At 42.4% G+C, this 18,502-nt stretch overlaps 1 protein-coding gene across 12 annotated transcripts in view; it reads right to left on the bottom strand.

Annotated features, from left to right (window-relative positions):
- The window catches only part of MCTP1 (multiple C2 and transmembrane domain containing 1), a 535,249-nt gene extending 521,346 nt beyond the window's left edge, over positions 1–13,903 (bottom strand). For 5 of the 12 annotated variants that reach the window (XM_021084538.1, XM_021084535.1, XM_021084532.1 and 2 more), the window contains exon 1: positions 13,147–13,900. In XM_021084538.1, the coding sequence (XP_020940197.1) occupies positions 13,147–13,857 (711 nt within the window). In that variant the 5' untranslated portion in view covers positions 13,858–13,900. Of the gene's footprint in view, positions 1–13,146 lie in introns of all 12 variants that reach the window. The other 7 variants (XM_021084534.1, XM_021084531.1, XM_021084533.1 and 4 more) reach the window with 3 other exon arrangements.

Below are 18,502 nucleotides of genomic sequence, written 5' to 3' on the forward strand. Positions count from 1 at the left end.
ATCAAAATGATGGGGCGAAGGATAAATCAAGGGGATGGGATTGGCATATACACACGACTATGTATAGAATAGATAACTGGCAAGAACCTGGTGGATAGCACAGGGAAATCTACTCAATATTCTGTAATTACCCATATGGGAAAAAAGAATGTCTAACTGATTCACTTTGCCATACACCTAAAGCTAATATAACATTGCAATTCAATTACATTCCAATAATTTTTTTTTTATATCAGAGTGATGGGAAGGAAATGGCAGAGGCAAAGAAGTGCTGTAATGTCCCAGCTGAGCTGGGGATGAAAATGAGGCTTTAATACTTCATTCCAAACTTACACTTGGAATTGTTTTCCTAAACTGGGGGCTTCTCAGGCACAACCTACCTTTTTTTTTTTTTTTTTTTTTTTTTTTTGTCTTTGTACCTTTTCTAGGGCCACTCCTGCAGCATATGGAGGTTCCCAGGCTAGGGATCTAACCGGAGCTGTAGCCACTGGCCTGCGCCACAGCCACAGCAATGCGGGATCCGAGCAGAGTGTGCAACCTACACCACCGCTCATGGCAACGCCGGATCCTTAAGCCACTGAGCAAGGCCAGGGATTGAACCCACAACCTCATGGTTCCTAGTCGGATTCATTAACCACTGAGCCACAACAGGAACTCCAACAACCTACTTTTAACAGCCTTCCTTTTCAGGGCTTAAAGGCTAGGTGACCTAGATCCAAATTATACTGATGTGTGACTTTGGACAAGTCACTTCATCTCCTTTGGCTCTGTTTACTCATCTGGAAAACCTACCTCAGACGGTACTGTAGTAAATCAGTTAACACATAAAAAGCCTTTAGAATAGTGTCAATACATGATATATGCCCTGTATGTATAGTTATTACTAATGCTAGTTAAAAAAGTCAAATAGAAGTTCCTGTTGTGACTCAGTAGTTAACAAATCTGACTAGCATTGGTGAGGATGCAGGTTGGATTCCTGCCTTCGCTTAGTGGATTAAAAATCTGCGTTGCCATGAGCTGCAATGTAGGTCGCACACTCGGCCAGATTCCACATTACTGTGGCTGGGGTGTAGACCAGTAGTTACATCTCTGATCAGACCCCTAGCCTGGGAACCTCCATATGCCACAGAGGCAGCCCTAGAAAAGGCAAAATAAATTAATTAATTAATTAATTAAAAGGTCAAATAACAACAAACAAAGAGATCAGATTTCTTCTTAGCAGAAGTGTGGTCAGCAAGGGGGTGAATTGGATGAAAGCAGTCAAAAGGGACAAAATTTTAGCTATAAATAAATACTAAGGATGTCATGTACAACATGATAAATATAATTAACATTGCGGTATGTTATATATGAAAGTTGTTAAGAGATTAATCGTAAGAATTCTCATCATACATAATTTTTTTCTAGTTCTTTAATTTTGCATTGATATGAGATTTATGGATGTTCACTAAACTTATGATCATTTGAAGATGTATGCAAATGAAATCTTTACGCTGTATGCCTTACATGTATACAGTGCTGTATGTCAATTATATATCAATTAAACTGTAATATAGATTAAATAATTTAAAACTAAAATGGCATCGGGGTCAGAGGACCCATGTGTTGGTTGGCCTCAGGTTGACCCATGTGTTGGTTGGCCTCAAAGAGGCCACTAGCACGTCCACCTCACGTCATGCAATTTCAGATAATGGAATGTATATTGTGATTTCACAAAAAATAATTCAAAGGCAGGAGAGTGAAGACCACAGCCTACCACAAGGGATACCACTACAAAGAAGGTCATGGACACATATGCGAAAAAAGTTCACAAAACTAGTACATATTTCTAACATGAAATATCAACAAAACTTGTGTAGCTGCTTCAAACTCACACTGGAATTATACTCCTAGAAAGAAAATATATATGAAATGGGCACTTACGAATACACCACTCAAAATGCCACCCAAATACAATGAGGATCCTGTTGTAAAAAGAGCCATTAAGAATCACTAGCAACATCAACAGAAAATAGAACCTTTAAAACAGACAACACAACAAAAGAAAAAATAAATTAATAAAATAAATAAATAAAACACAACACAAAGGCTCTGCTGTTCCAGGTCCATGAGTTTCTAATTCAGTTATTCTCCAACTCTCTTTTTCAGGTGATTTTTTTTTTTAATGTGCTTTCTGTGATTATGAGAATACATCTTTACAACCCTAAAGCTATCACTTTTTCTCTATTAAGAGATGAACTGTAGCAGTAAAAAAAGCTCACCAAAATGCCTTCCCATTTTTTATCTGTAAGGATCACTTTGTCAGAGTAAAGCCAGGTGAAGCTTGAAAATAACTAATGACAGATCTTAGTAATTGTGACATCTAGGTTTCAAAAGATTAAGGAACTAATTCAATGACCTCTTTTCCATGGTGGCAGTAAATAAGATGGGCACTTACACAAGAATGATTATTCTACAGAGGAAAAGATATGCCTTATACATTCAAAGTTTAAATTCAAAGCAAGATGACTCATTCTTTTGGACAACATATTCCATAATAAATGGCAAAGACTATCTTCAAATCAGTAGTTTTTTTTCTTTGTTTGAGCTGGTTATGGCACAGTCGCTCAGACTAAATGCACTCAGACCATTTGTAATGACTGTGTTATTGAAATTTAGTATTATCACATTAAATTTTAAAGTTCTGCTTATCTTTGACTCTGGTGGGAAATAGGATGCATGTGAAAGTACAGGAACGTGTACAAACCATATTAAGTGAAGGCATAATTGTGTGCGTATGCACGTGTGTGTGTGTGGGGGGGGTACAGCATGTCAAAGCCACACAAAATACCACAACATAGGAGCCAGTTATTTAAACTTTACTATGAAAAAAATTATGAAAGCCCCTAAATTTAAAAAATGCCCAACTTTTTTATTTTCTCTGCCCTTGTTCCCAGAAAGAGAAGTGAAAACACTGAAAGGTAAGCAGCAGGAGGGCAGGCAATTAAGACCCAAGACCCAAATAACACCACCACCTGAGTAGTCTTATGATAGAGGTCCACAGACTAACCATGGTTGGTCATCCAAAATACAAAGATTATTGCACGACAAGGCCCATATAGTTCTTCCTCATATTTTGGCATTAACCCAGGAAGAAAAATGGTGTCGTCAGAGAAAGTGAAAATGTCAGCTAGAGAGAAATAGGTATAAGAATATTTTATAACTCTCCATCTTCCTCGAAAAGAGGCAGAGGGTGTGGGACCTGCGAAACTACCTGTTCTCTAGTCTCACTCCGTTGATTCCCAACGAGCAGACCAGCAAGCCCAACAGCAGCACCTTGAGTCTAGCATCAGTGAATACTATCCAGCAAGCCAATGGAACAGAGAGGGACCGGGGCGATGACCAAAATGGTTAAGCTGAGTCTTTTGCTTCTAATTGTTAAGCTAAAACAGCATGCATGCAAGGCCAGAGAGGACCAAGCTAGGTCACAATCTCAGCTGGACCCCATCACTGTCCCTCACACCTCCAGCCTCCTTCTGAAAGTCAGTGAAGCAAAGAGGGAAGCAAGAGGCAGGGTCCTGGCCCAAGGACATCAGGCCAGGTGGATTCGGGGTCCCCAACATCCAGGGAGCCTGGTTTGGCAACAGCTCTGTAATGACATAGAACTTGTCTCCACAATCGATTCCAATCTCAAAACAGATTTTGGAAAACACCTGGACTTCTAATTTGGCGTGGTGAAAATATTATCCAGAGGCAATTAGGGAAATACCAAATTCTCAAAAGCTATTTTACATTTCGATAAAAGAACAGGAGTCAAATACGGCTTAAGGGACTAGATAGAGTATTACTTCTATTTTGAGAGAATATCTAGTTGCAATACCCAAAAATTGATCGTGGGTCATACACAGGTCAACCTTACAGCTGAGAGAGAATGTCTATTTCAACAAGTTTGAGGCACGACACCTTAAGCCTGAAAATTGCCAACAGAATCCTTCAATTCCAAACCCTTCCATTATAACTATTTCTCCAAACATTTAGCCACTCTGACATCAGGCATCATAAAAATCTATTAACAGAAACATGTAGGAGATTTTCTTGGTTTATCTGTTTTTTTCCAAGCTGACAAACATATGTTATGATCTTTCTTTTGTTCCATTAACACTCAACTACTTTCAATGCCGAATGATGCAGAAAAAAAGGAACTAGTTTACTCAGGAAGAAACCAAAAAAACTATACAGGATATGACCTATTACAGTAAATAGGTGACAATTTGGCACTCAAGAGCTTGGCACCCTCAACCATTTTGCATAAATGCAAATTCAAAACTTCACTTCCCCTCCCAAAGAAAAATAACGCATTTCAATAAGAGCATTTCTGAACAGAACCAGGAAAAATCAAAGACATAAGTCAAGGGGGAAATAAGCTGTGATTTATTCCTTTCATGCTCCCTTTTCCTGAAGGTTCAGCCACATACCCGGTCTTAGAAATATTTCCATCTCCCCAGCCCCGGAGATGGTCAGCAGCCCAAATTCAGGCTCGCACTGGACTGCAGTGGCCTCCAAGTTGCTTGCCTGCCCCTGCTGCTAACTGCTCCAAGGCCTATGGGCCCCTGTCTCCCCTGCTCAAATGCTTTCAGGGTTCCCCTCTGTTGCCCTAGATACACTCCTCAGCCCCCACAATCCCCACACCTTCACTACCCTGGGCCCATCTCCACACACACACACTAGGCTTCAGTTCACTGTTTACTCCCCATTTCTTGAATCCACAGGACACTTGTTTGCCTCTGTGCCTCTGGTAATATTCTTTCTTCCCTCTCCCTGTGTCCAAATCTGAACCACACTTCAAAACAAAGCAGAGACTATCAGGTGGTAACACCCTCAAATCGCTGCCACCTAGCCATCCCCTTACCTGCATCCACACTGGCACCATCTTCTCCATTTGCAGCGGAAGGGAGATCCATCCTTCTTCCGCTGACAGCTGCCATTTCCCTCATCGCTGGGATTCACCCACCCCACCCGGGTCCTTAGGGACTCCATCCACCAATTAACCCCCCGTTCTCATTTAACTTCAATGTCTCCCTCTCCACAGGGTGTGGCTCATCAACCCACTCCAGTAATAGCCTTTAACAACATAAACTTGCCCACAATCCTGTTCCACTGTGGTTCTCGCACTCCTATCACTGCTTTCTTTTATCCCCTATGAAGAGCCAAACTGCTTGGCCCCCCTCCCAGGCCCCCCTCCCAGGCTCTTTTCACGCAACCCCCCGCATCCCATCTTCCAACCCACCACTCCTGATAACACTACATCCAGCTAACATTCACCCAGCACTGGGAGTAGGGAGGAGAAATCAGACGTGAGCTCTCTGAGGCAGATGTTCAAGCTGCTGGCTAAATCAAGCCTAGAGATATATGTTATTTGATCCATGTTGTATTTTTTTAATAAATTATTTGCCAAAAATCCAAGCTTCTGGAGACTTCACACTAAAAATCTAGATTTTGGAGCTTCAAGAATCTAGAAACTGGCTCTTTCAGAGCATGCTAAGAATCAGATGGAGCTGAGGGAGTTCCCATTGTGGCACAGCGGAAACGAATCAGAATCAGACTAGTATCCATGAGGATGTGGGTTTGATCCCTGGCCTCACTCAGTGAGTTGGGGATCTGGCATTGCCATGAGCTGTGGTGTAGGGTCACAGGTGTGGCTCGGATGCCGCATTGCTGTATCTGTGGTATAGGCTGGCATCTGCAGCTCCGATTTGACGCACAGCCTGGGAATTTCTGTATGCCACAGGTGTGGCTCTTAAAAAAAAAAAAAAAAAAGAATCAGTTGGAGTTGAGAAGCAGCCGCCCCTTGAATGGAGCACTGGCTCCTTCATTCACCATGGGCCCCATCAAACCTTATTTGCTCATTTTCTTTACTCTGATGGCCCCTGTGGGCACTGGTGTTTGAACACCTGCTGCAGATCAGATCTGCCCAACAGAAATAAAAATGCAAATCACATACATAATTTAAAATTTTCTAGCTCATTTTTTTAAATGAAAAGGAATGGGTGAAATTAACTTTCATATATTTTATTTAATCCAACATAACCCCAATACTATTTCAATGTGAAAGCAATATAAAAAATTAGTGGTTAGATGTTTTACTTTGCTTTGAGCTAAGGCTTCAAAATCTGGTGTGCGCTTTATGTTTTCCACACATCTGAACTTGAAGTAGCCACTTTTCCAGTGCTCAATAGCCAACTGGCTGCCATATGGGACAACACAGCTCTAGATGCTTAAGAATTAGTTAAGTGTCTTGGACTCAGAGAGAGAGAAAATACTAAAAAGAAAGAGAAAGCAAGAAGGACTGATGTCAAAAAGTAGGTATAATGAGAGTTTTGAAAAAAGAGGAAGTAGAGACAAGTAGACAATGAATAGGTCCAGTGCTCCAAGGAAAGAAACACCCTTACAGGCAAATCCAATTGGCAGGCAAGGCAGATTTTCCAGAGCAAACTTTGGTGTTCTAAAAATAGGCTCAGCATTAGACAGGTGGTCACTATGAAAAGCAACTAGCCAACTGTCAGAACCCCAGTTCATACACTTGGCATCTCTGGAGACAGCAGAATGGATCAGGCTAGTGAGGGCAGGATTCTTACTCTAGACTGGGATTTTAATCTTGTTCAAGAAACTGAGTTTGAGAAGAAATGCAGTGAAGCAGGCAGGAAAGTATCTTGAGCTACGATGCAAGGAGAGTTCAAGACTCAGGGATCATAAGGGAGTGAGGATACTTCAACAGGTTGTGGGGATCCAGATGTGGGGGTGCAATCTCAGAGGCCAGACAAGGAGATTTGAGTACGAAAAGAGGCACCTACCTGGAGTCGGAGACCAGCAACAAGAAAGGCATCCCTGAGCTAGAGATTCCAGAAGTAGAGATCATTCTTCCATCTCCCACATGAGCACAATATGGCAGCCATTTAGGTAGATGTCATGTCCTCTCCTATGTCCTCGGAGGTGAACCAGAATTAAAAATACAGGCTGAAAAAAGCCAAGCCAGCAGCTGGGAGAATGTCAAATCCATTTGCCAAGCTTAAAAGGACTTGGAAACAAGGCAAGAACATCATCACACAACCATAGAGTGATTCTGAAACTATTCCAAGAGAACCTTTCTCTGAAGAGCTCTAGCTCTTCCATTCATCCCTTCATTCACTTCATTTATTGAGTAGCCATCCCCTGGTCCATTTTACAATGCTGAGCAAATAGGTCAATTGTACTAAGGCTGGCCAAATTCTACTCCAACGATGCAAAATAGGATGAAATTGCTAATACTGAAGGGGCCTCTCTAAATAAAACTCATGGAATCTAGAAGGATGCATTCATCCTGAAATATCCAGGGTCCCATTTGCCTATCCTGTCTCATACTTTTCCAGACTGGCTAGGACCCAAGAGAATGGGAAGTGAGGCTGGGATAAAATATCTCAAAGGGATTTCATAGGAAAATTGTCTTTCAAGAAAGTAATATGCAGGACTTTTAGATCCCATTATATTGAAAATGCAGTTTTTCATGTTGCTTTTACTCAAACTAATATTAAATACAAGTATTTGGGAATATTGAGGAAATTATAGCCTGCTATTCTGCTGGAAAAAAAAAATCCTTCTAATGACAAGAACCTGGTATACAGTGGAGGGGGAAATCTATTTATATACATTCTTAAATTTCTGAGGTATACTGATCACTTCCCATGCCTCATTTATAAAAAGCAATGGAAACTAGAAGAAAAGGTTGACAATGGCAACAAAATCAAGATGGCACATACAGTTAACCATGCGGAAAAAAATGATATTTTCAATGGTAGTGACAAATCAAAATTCACAAATAAAGATGGTAAAGATTACTTAGAAAGTGAAAAAAATCACTTGAGGAAGAGTACCTCATACCTTTCAATAACTAACTTTATAGAAAAATAAGCTCATCATAAATGGATATGATTTATACTGTAATTTTATGAAAACAAGCAAGCTTAACCAAAACAAGTTCTAAGATAACATCTCCTTCATGCACATGAAACAACACCCCCGCAACAAAATAGGCCACTAATCAAACAATGACCGTCGGTTGTCAAGAAAAGGCTTTACTTAGGATGCTTGGTTTATTGATTCAGGGAAATACATAGCTTTTAGTATGTTTTTCTGCATACAAAATTAAAATGTCAAAACTGCAAGTTTCAGGTTTCAAAAACTTAATTCCTGCTTCTCCAAAATAGATGTCTGCTGTGATACTGTAAGAAATTGATTTAACTAAAAAAATACATTATCTTAACTTCTGAATTTGCACATTTTGACAATGCTAACAATATTATCTATACATACTCTTTACTCTTCATCAGTCTAGAGTTGGCAAACATTTTGGTAATTATTATGAGCACAGAAACCATACTATATGTTTCCTTGAGGTACCAAAGATATATATTAATAACCTTTAATTCTGTGGAATCATCCCATATTTCTAAACAATAGGGCAACGGAAAAAAGGGAATATTTCTCTTACTTTATGACTCTTTTAATCCTATTTTATCCCTCAATGAGTTTATTCACTTTTTCATGATAATATGCATATACTTGCCAAAAGTAATAAAAGATTCTTTTTCACTACTGTGCAAAGCTGTGATGTCGCCAGTATTGCCTGCCTTAATTTGGGGCTACTTTTGGAAGGAAAAAAATGTACATCTTAAGTTAAAAGAAAAGGATCATCAGCAAAGCCCCTGTTAATTTTTTTCAACACCCACTTACTTGGTGGCAGTGGCAATAATAACAACACATTCAATAATAACAACACAGCAATTGCTAGTGTTTACTCAGATATATTTCAAGCCCATCCCATGCAACATCTACACGGTAACACTTGCCTTCATACAAGAGTCATATAATTATATGCAAATTCACCATATACAGCTGATAGTAATTAAAGGTTAGAAGAAACAATTTCACTCCAAAGTAAACCTATCACTCCGTTTAGCCCTTCCTCTGGGAAAACATCCCAGTGTTTTTCAAGAATGATCCCAGTACTTTTCAAGAATGTAATCACACATTAAACTTTAAACCCTGCTCCAAAATGTTCTCAGATCTCATCCTCACTCTCTCACTTTGAAAAAGCTACTAACACTACTTTGAGGAGTTTATTATTTAGATTAATAGGGAGATTTTAGTGGTTTCAACTGTTTACCTTAGGATTTTTTTTTTTTTTTAATTTGTGCCTTCCCCAAAACTAAGCTATGTTCATTCAAGTACTCTTAAACTCACCTGGAAAGGAGATAGCTAAAACTATGCCAAATCATATTTTTAATAATTTTTGAAAAGACAGGCTTTCTTTAAAAGGTCAGATAATTAATAAAGCAAGATTTACTTCATACACAGACTTAATCTTAGTAGATATTTTCCATTTTTTGTTGGGGCTTTCATGTTTTAGGAATTTCATCCCAACGAATGGATATTCCTCTTATTACGTTTTGAAACATTTCTATCATACCCTGAATATTTTACCCACTTTATTTCAAAATTATTTTTCACTATTCTATGAAAGCAACTTTTAACAAATGAATTAAAAAAAACAATAAGGTTTAACATTCATAAACACCACACACTTTTGTTAAAATGCTGAAAAAAACGCAACTTATTCCTCACTCTTTATTTTAAAATACGGACTTTCTGATTCTAGCAAAGTATAATTTTAGTAACTCATCAAGACAGACTACATAAAATTGGCATATTTTGGATATGCACACAAATTGAGAAAGCATCTTTCCCAACTGTGTTGCAGAAAATGAAATGCATCTGGTATGACAATATGGCCCAGCATGTGAACTAGAATCAGTGGGAAGAAAGGGGGTTCTTTTTTCTTTTCTTTTTTTTTTTTCCAAGAAGAACATTTAAATCATGCACATGCTCCAACAGTAAGGCATTATTAAGTCTGTTAGGGTGTGTTTCAATGGTATATTTGGCTAAAGAAAACAAGAGGGCTGACTGAGGCATGGGAGGTAGAAAGGTTTGTTCAGCTGTAATCATTATACATCAGTGACTTCCAAATCTCTTTCCCTAGCAGTCCAAAGTGATTTTTTTGCTTTTGCTTAATATCTCCACCCTGTGCCAGCACATGTGCCCATATGTTGGTGGGGCCTCATGCTGGGCTGGGCTGGGGTGGAGAGGTGGGGAGTGTGTTGCAGAATATGGCTGATGCCAGGATCAAGCAGAGAACAAGAGAAAAACTGAGCAATTTGCCTTATTTTGCAATGAATTTTCTGTCTTCCTTGAAAGAAAGTTCTTTTTAGCTAGGCAATCTGAAGATGGATGTCATGCTTTGAGCATCTTTTCTTTTATGTGTTCCCATCTGCGCTTCTGAACTGTGAATAAAACTGAAATCTGCATGTGCTGCCACCTCCTCCATCCCCCATGCTCAAGTATCTTCAGAGTGGAGGTGCTTCAGGAGCAAAGAAAGATCCCTGAGACATGCTGGAAACTCAGAAGGCTGCTGCAGAGTGAAGCCTGCTCCCGTACACCGGACAGCTTAGGGAGTCCTCTTCCAGTTGCAGGATGAACACCTTTTCTTCCTTCTCCCCATTGGGAGAGGTGAGCCATGCTCCTTGAGATGGGCAAAGAGGTATTTAGAGGACTAAGGAATCCTCTCTTGTGTAAGTGTGAGAGAGTGCTGCTGAAAACTGGATTTGTGACTCTGAACAGAGAAAACTCTTCCACTCAGTGGATGCAGGGAATCAACAATCAAGCGTCAGGGTTTATCTTCCTGCCTACCCTCTACCTTGCACCTGTTCTTCGAAAGATATTTTAGTTTTATATCTCCAAGAACTCCACTGAAATGCTGGTTCTTTATAATGAAAAGCTTCTTTAGAACTATAGATGATATGATCACTAAGATCATTTTGTAAATGAGATATAAAAGATATGCAACGATGCATTACAGAGAAAACCAAACTAATTCAGCTAATCCATCATAGAACTGATTCTAGGAATCCAAAACATGTGAACCTGCAAGGATTATCAATAGTACTGAAGTTATCTCAGAGGCATAAAAAGTTCTACAAGTTGTCTAACATGGCAGTAGTGATGGAATAACATCCTGGAGAATGAAAAAACCTCTCTGTTAGATGTTAACCATGTGACCTTGGAAAGATTAATTTCTTTGAGCACTGATTTCCTAAACCATAAAACAGCAACAAGAACTTCTATCATGTAGGATTGTGGTGAGGATTGAATCATGTAAGGCTATTAAGCGCCCAGCATACAGTGAAGGCACACATAATAATGTTAGTTTACAATCTTCTCAAAATAGGTTTAGGTCTTTTGTATACAAAATTCAGCAGTATATTTTAAATAAGGATTGATAATGTCTGAAAACGTTTTGGTAAAAATGGACATAAAATTCATCCTGAATCCTCTGTTTTTGCTTGAAAATATCTTGGTTCAGTAAACTGCAAAGTCATTTAGTAAGTTAAGTTTGCACTAATATGATATCTTTCTTCCAAAGTAATGGAACTGTTATTGGTTGTTTTATTATTCTTAATTATAAAATTTAATAAAAACAAATGTAAACAGGTCCCCCAACTCTCAAATTCTTACACATTAGGATTATGCACACACTAAAAAAGAAAAAAAAAACTTTTAAAATATACAGTATTCATCTATACTGATTTCAAAGCACTGTTTTAAAGCCACTTTTTGTCTTATTTTAGAACCAGAAACAGGAGTTCTATTCAATTTTCTTTCAAGATAAAAGGAAAGGTAGATTTCTTTAGGCTTTTTGTCAATATTATCTTTGCCTACTCTTCCAAGAATAACTGAAACCTTTTCCAGACAATCAGGTGTTTTCTAGAGCATCAGTAACAAGTTACTGCAAGTGATTGTGTTTAGTTAGCAACAAAACATACTAGAATTCTGATTTATTTTCTAAAATTACACTAATTAGCCAATAAACCACAAAAAATTCAACTGAAAGCCCATCTATTCCCATATCTTACTCTTCAACACATGGCCTTCTATTTTTTATGACCTAGATTTTATTTATTTATTTAGTCTTTTTGTCCTTTCAGGGCCGCACCCGCGGCATGTGGAGGTTCCCAGGCTAGGGGTCTAATAGGAGCTGTAGCAGCTGGCCTACACCACCGCTCACTGCAATGCCAGATCCTTAACCCACCGATGGAGGCCAGGGATCAAACCCACAACCCCATGGTTTTAGTCGGATTCGTTTCTGCTGCGCGAGGATGGGAACTCCTGACCCAGATTTTAATCTAATATTTTAATGTATGTCACTAACATAACAATCAGAGTCAAAATAATGAGAATTTAAATAAGAGGTATTGGAAGAAAAGAGTTCACTATGTGCCTGGCAGAATGTGAATTTCAAAATATATTTGCTAGCATTAACGCAATTCGATCAACATTTACAAGAAGGGGTATCACTTCTACAAAACCCTACAAAATCAAGGGAATAAAAGCAGCCGCTCAGTGGAACGCCTTTCATAACCTACAAGTGCATTTTTACTTGATTCTTGCCTGACCAAAGAATCAATATGACGTGTAAAGCAGCATAATTTAGCCGCAACTGCTTCATCTGACTATTAAAACTTAGCAAAGGCCATGTTTAACTCGGAAGAGATGCTCACAGGGACCACTTGTTGGGTAATGATTCACTGGCAGCAGGAAGCTTTGCTGAGGGAGGGCGGGAGGATGAGCTGCCTTAGGCTTAAAGGGTTTCCCCAAACATGACCTCAGGTTTGTCATCAATTCACCTCTCCGCATTCCTCATTTTACCTGCAAGTTGATAGGTTTGTTTTTCTTTTGACAAAACGAGACCTAGTTGGACAGTCCTTTTAGGAGACCTCCAAAAACAGTACCCATTTTTTGTCTAACTTTCTTCCTCTATTTTGCTACCATTCATACTTCCACGTTCACTGGCAACTGAGAAAGCTTCAAACAGCTTCTAGCAGTAGGTACTATTTCTGTCAAAAGTAAAGTCAAAGCGCAAGTCAGAACTCTACTAAGCAGGAGCGGGATGCTTTCTTTCCATTGTTTGAAGTACCCACAGCCGACCCTACCCCTAGCTACTCCCAGGGTCTCGATCGCCCGCAGCTGGAGGCGTGGCCCCGCGCACTTAGGCTCCGGCCGCGCCCACCTGTCACTCACCGGACTGCTGCTGCGCTCCTCGCCCTTCTCCGGGGTCCGCGGCTCTGCTGGATTTGGTGCTGGCTCTGTGCGAGGCGGCGGCGGCTCCAGCAGCTGCTCCAAGCAGGCGGTGCCCGGCAAGGAGGAACTCTTCTGATGGCACAAGTGCGCCGCGGGGGCCTCACGCCGCGCACCCGCATCTCCGGCACGGGCTCCCCTTGGGGGCGGCTGGGGCGAGGATGACAGGGAGGATGAGGCAGAGGATGAAGAGGGAGCTGAGTCCGGGGAACGTCCACCAGGAGGCGTTGCACCAGCGGCTGCCACCGGTCCCCTTCCCGCGGGAAACAAATGCTCGCGGATCCGGCGGCGCAGCGTGGACCCCTGCTCCGCTCTGCCTGCACCACGGGGCTCGAGAGGCTCCGGCGACGAGCAGCACAGGTTGGGCTGGGAGGAGGAGAAGACGCGGTCCAGCACTTGCTTCCGTTTCTTGAAGCCGCTCCACCTGCTGCCCGCGCCACCCAAGCCTGCCAGTCCTTCCCGCCTGGCCCCCGGGAGTGGAGGAGAGGGCGACGGGGTGTCCGCAGTGCGGCGCTCGGGGGCCCCCGCGCGCCCGCTCCCGCCGCCCTTGCCCTTGCCCACTCCCAACTGCAGGTTCTTCCAGAGCCGGGCCTGGAAGGAGGAGGACGCCGCTGCAGGCTCGGGCGAGCCCGCCGCGGAAGCTCGGGGCTCCATCCTCCACCCCCTGCTCCTCCTCTCTCCACCGCCTCCTCCTCCTTCTCCGCCCTCTCGGGCTGCGTCTCCTCCCGGAGCCCCGCGGTGGCGGCGGCGGCGGCGGCGGCGGCGGACGCAGCAACAGAAGCCAAGAGTGCAGGGAGGCTTCAGGCCAGCCCTGGGGAAAGACGACGCCGCCGCGGAGGCTCTCCGAATTCGGGACTCCCGCGCCGCCTCTTCCTCCCGTACCTGCGGGGGTGGGCTGGCCCTGTACCCAAATCTCGGTCTCAGCAAAGTTTCTAGCTCTGAGTTCCGCGGCTCCAGTCCACTGGAGTCCCCCAGGCCGCTCCCTGGCTCTTTCTCCTCACTGGCTCCCGGCTCGAGAAGCTACACGCACCCGGGCGTACGCGTCCAGCTACGCCAGGGACCGCACCCGATGCCCTCCGGACAGCACCTGTCAGCGGCGGGGGCGGCTGCCTCCAAACGGGACGCGCGTGCGACTCACACAACAGGAAGGATTGGGCTGATGACACTCGGTGCGCCCCGGCACCATCCTCCAGCTCCCGGGTGGGAGGGCGGGTTGGAGACAGCCGGGTGGAGTTGGGTAGGGACCGGAGCCAGCTTGCTCCCCAGGATCTGGCCACAGTTGCCCTCGAAGCCAGCTTTGGGCGGGCCCCGCTAGACAAGCCCTCTGGCAATCATCTGAGTCCACTAAAGTGAGCTACAGTGAAGATTAAGCTCCTTGACTGGGTCCTCTGGAGCATCTAGTGTCCACACCGAGAGGTGAACCCAACCGGGTTGTGATGCTGATCGCCGGTGCCCCCGCCCCGATGCGTGCCTGGAGTCTAAGAGTTTGATTTCTTCTGTCTAGACTTCATCCCCATCCACCCCTCCCCGCTCTTAGCTTGTGCGTTATTTTCTCTTGCGATCAGGGTCCAGAGGTTTACGGAGTCTGACAGTAAAGCTGGCCCTAAAGTTGCAAGGAGTTTACCATGGAGAAAGACGTGGAGGATGCTCACTGCTTCTGACTCCTTTCCAAATGAAGAAAAGCTTCTTTTCTCTTAAGTGCATTTTCCTGTGGTTACTCGCAAAGCAAATGGGAAAAGTTTGTAACTCCCATTAAGACTTTGCTTCTCCTGAAATCTACTGCTTCAGAGGTCTTCTGATTCTACTGCGAGCCTCTTGAAAGGCAGGTAACATTGTGCCCCTTCCCACCCACTGCATTCTGCACTCCAAAATGCAGAAAACTCGGAAGAGCTTTGACACAGTACTGATTCCAGTCTCCTCTAGCAAGCGGTATGCCCTAGACATGTCACCAATATCTTTAAGCTTTTTATTTTTCTATTTTTCTTACCTTTACTTTTTTTTTTTTTTCCTTTTTTCCTTTTCCAGGCATGTGGAAGTTCCTGTGCCAGGGATGCAATCTGAGCCCCATCTGTGACTTAAGCCACAACTGCAACAGTTAGGGATCCTTCTAGCTGGTGCTTCTAGCTGGTGATCAAACCCAGAATGGAGCCTGCAACACCATAGTGGCAATGCCACAGAGACAAGCTGAATCATTAAACCACTGATCCACAGCAGGAACTCCCATTTTTCTTACCTTTATAACAAATATTTATTGAGCACCTAGTATGTGTCCAGCAATACAATAAGCTCTGGGGATGCAGCTGTGACAATGGCACAGGGCCCCACCCTCATGAAGCCCATCTTTCAGTGGGAGAATCAAACATAATTCCTAATGGTAAAAAGTCTCATGGAGAAAATAAAATAGAGTATCAAAATAGAGTGGTTATGGAGGTAGGTTGCCAGATAAATTGCAAGACATCAAATTAAATTTGAATTTCACATCAACAATGAATGGATAATATCTGAGTTTCTGTATGCCCCAAACATTGTGCAAGACATACTAAAATACTATTGTTTATCTGAAATTCAGTATTACCTGGATGTTGTGTATTTTTATTTGCTAAATCTGACAATCCTATAGAGGGTTTTTGGTTTTTTGACAACATGTATACAGGAAGAGTCCCTCTGAGAAGCTAAAATTTGAGTTGAAACTTAATGGGGACAAATAGCAACCACTGAAAGATCTGGTTACAACATTCCAGGCAGAAGGAACAGCAGGTGCAAAGGCCCCAAGGCAGGAAGCATCTTGGCTGGGCATGATCAAGGACAGATGAAACCACTGAAAATAATGTGGAATAGAGTAGGTAGAGGTGGAAAGAGATGGAAGGGAAAGAAATGAGTAGGCTTCTGGAGGGGTGTTTCCTACAGCCATAGGAAGAACTTGGGTCCCCTGTAAGTGAAATGAGGAGCCATTAGAGTGTTTTTAAACATGACAGTCAAGTGACATCATTTAATAATACCTACTTCACAGGGCTGTTTCAAAGATTAAGTGAAAAAGGACTCATTCAGTGCCTGAGGCTTTTCCACATGAGTCACATTGAAAATAACAACCACAAAAAATTACCTCAATATAGAGCTACTCTGAGAGCTTCCCCCAAAAAGAAACTGCTATATCCAGAAATCTTCTATGCCATAGAGGAAAAATAATTGTTACAAATTTTTCTAAGACATCCCAAATGAAAGCACAGAAAAAATAAGTAAAGAAATATAGGATTACTATGGCAAATTTAGAAGAAATGACCACCCCTTCTTACCAAAGCTCCTTACAAGTATGTCAAGTTTGATCACATTTATATGATATAGAGCCATAGACACATGGAGATATCTCTACACAATTCAACCTTATTAGGAAGGTGATGGATAAAGTAATATTTGAGCAGAAACTCAAATGAAGTGAGAGAGAGAACCAAGTAGTGAGTCTAAGGGAAAATTTTCCCAGGAAGAGGGAGCATTAAGCCAAAGAGGCTGAGGCAGGAACCAACAGCAAGAAAGGCAAAAGAGCTGGAGCTGAGAGTAAGAGGAGGGTGGGAGAAGAAACTACTGCAGAGTCAACAGTGAGGACTTTGGACTTGGGTGGGTTGGGAAGTCACTGGAGGGCTCTGAGTAGAGTTTCTCTGTAATCCAGCTAGCATTTTAAGACTCACTCTGGCCTCTATGTTGACAGTAAAGTACAGGAACAGACTTTAGGTAGGGGCTATCACTATAAACACGTTAAGCAACAATGGTGGCTTTGCTGGAGGTGCTAAGTGAGAAGTGAAATTCTAGATACACAATGTTTTGGAGATAGACTGAGGTATCTAGCCGTAGTTTGGACATAGGGTGCTCGAGCACTGTGCTAGATGGTTTTAGGCCTTTACCACATGTGACTCTCACAGCAACCCTATTTTATGGATGAAGGAACCCAATATGAGGGCTGATAAGTGATCTTACAAGGTCACTCACTGAGGAATGAGCAGATCCCAGGTCTATGAGATTCCAAAGCCATAGAACTTTGTAAATTTTAAATGTGTGCATAAATAAATAAAATAATTGAAAGAGGCCTCAAAAAGATCCATGAATCCATGTCCTTACCTTGGGTGAACAATAAGACCATCTTGGGCAGAGCCACAACTTCCACTTGATGAGATCAAGGGCATAAATGCGAGCCCAAGAACGACATTTCTGGGACTAATTGAGTTAAAGGCCAACCTAATGGCACTTATGGAGCCCTCTGATCAGTGGTGCCCTGACTGCTGTCCTGGCTCCTGGCACTGGGCCAAATGCCTTCAGGCCCTCATTCCCTCTTTCAGTCTCTGAAATGGGGACAGTGATGTCTATTGGCCTGACCCAGCTCACAGGGACCCAATTAAAGGCCAAATGGAGGCAGCATTTTTGATGAGCAAAGCCTGTTCATAAGAGGGACATCATCACCACTTTGTAACCCAAATCAGGAAAGGCTCCCAGACTGACTTGTTTCTACTCACATGGAAAAACCTTGCCAGTGTGGAAAGAAGTATGTTGAACCTTTCAAAACCAAGAACCCAGTTTTCACAATTCCACATGTTGAGATGGCTGCTCCCTAAATGGTCAACTCAGAATAAATTCCTGTTGGGGTGTAAACTCGTTTTTGCCTTTTTTTCCTTGAAAATTTGCTCAAAGTTCTTGAATGCAGTTTAATGTAAAGTAACTCCAGAGGAGCTGTTTGTGTATATTCTGCTTAGCTTAAGCCACTTCCTATTTTCTTCTGAACCAGAGTGGTAAAAAGTTTTAGAGCCCTAGACTGAGAGATGCTCTGGAATTTCTATGTGGGAAAGACATAGGATTGTCCATCAGGCTTAAATTAGAGGGGGAATTTGAAGCTGTATTTGCATTATTTTTTAAAACTCAGCTGTCCATGTAAAAGAAGAAGCGGTTAATTGGAAATTTGGATGGATCCGACACCTCCCCCTGCCCACCCCTCAAAGCTGAGTCTGCATTACACAAAAGGGATGTGGGTGTTGGCCTGGTGCTACACCTAAGGGCTCGATCACCACAAGCAGCACTTGGAGCCTCAGTTTTTCATTAGTAAAATGGAGAAAATAGGACTCATTTCCCTCTAAGGTCCCTTTCAGCTTAAAAGTGGTGTAAGCTTCTGCAACAATTCTGCAAGGTAGGATACAATCCATCTACTAGCTCCTGGTCTGATTTCCTACTTTGGATGGTGATACAAAGGCTGGTGCTGCTGGACGGGTATGTAAATAACAATGTTTGCATATATGCTCTTTGCAGAGGCTGTTAGTAT

The sequence above is a fragment of the Sus scrofa genome, chromosome 2 (assembly GCF_000003025.6).
Source record: "Sus scrofa isolate TJ Tabasco breed Duroc chromosome 2, Sscrofa11.1, whole genome shotgun sequence".
NCBI classification, from domain to species: Eukaryota; Metazoa; Chordata; class Mammalia; order Artiodactyla; family Suidae; genus Sus; species Sus scrofa.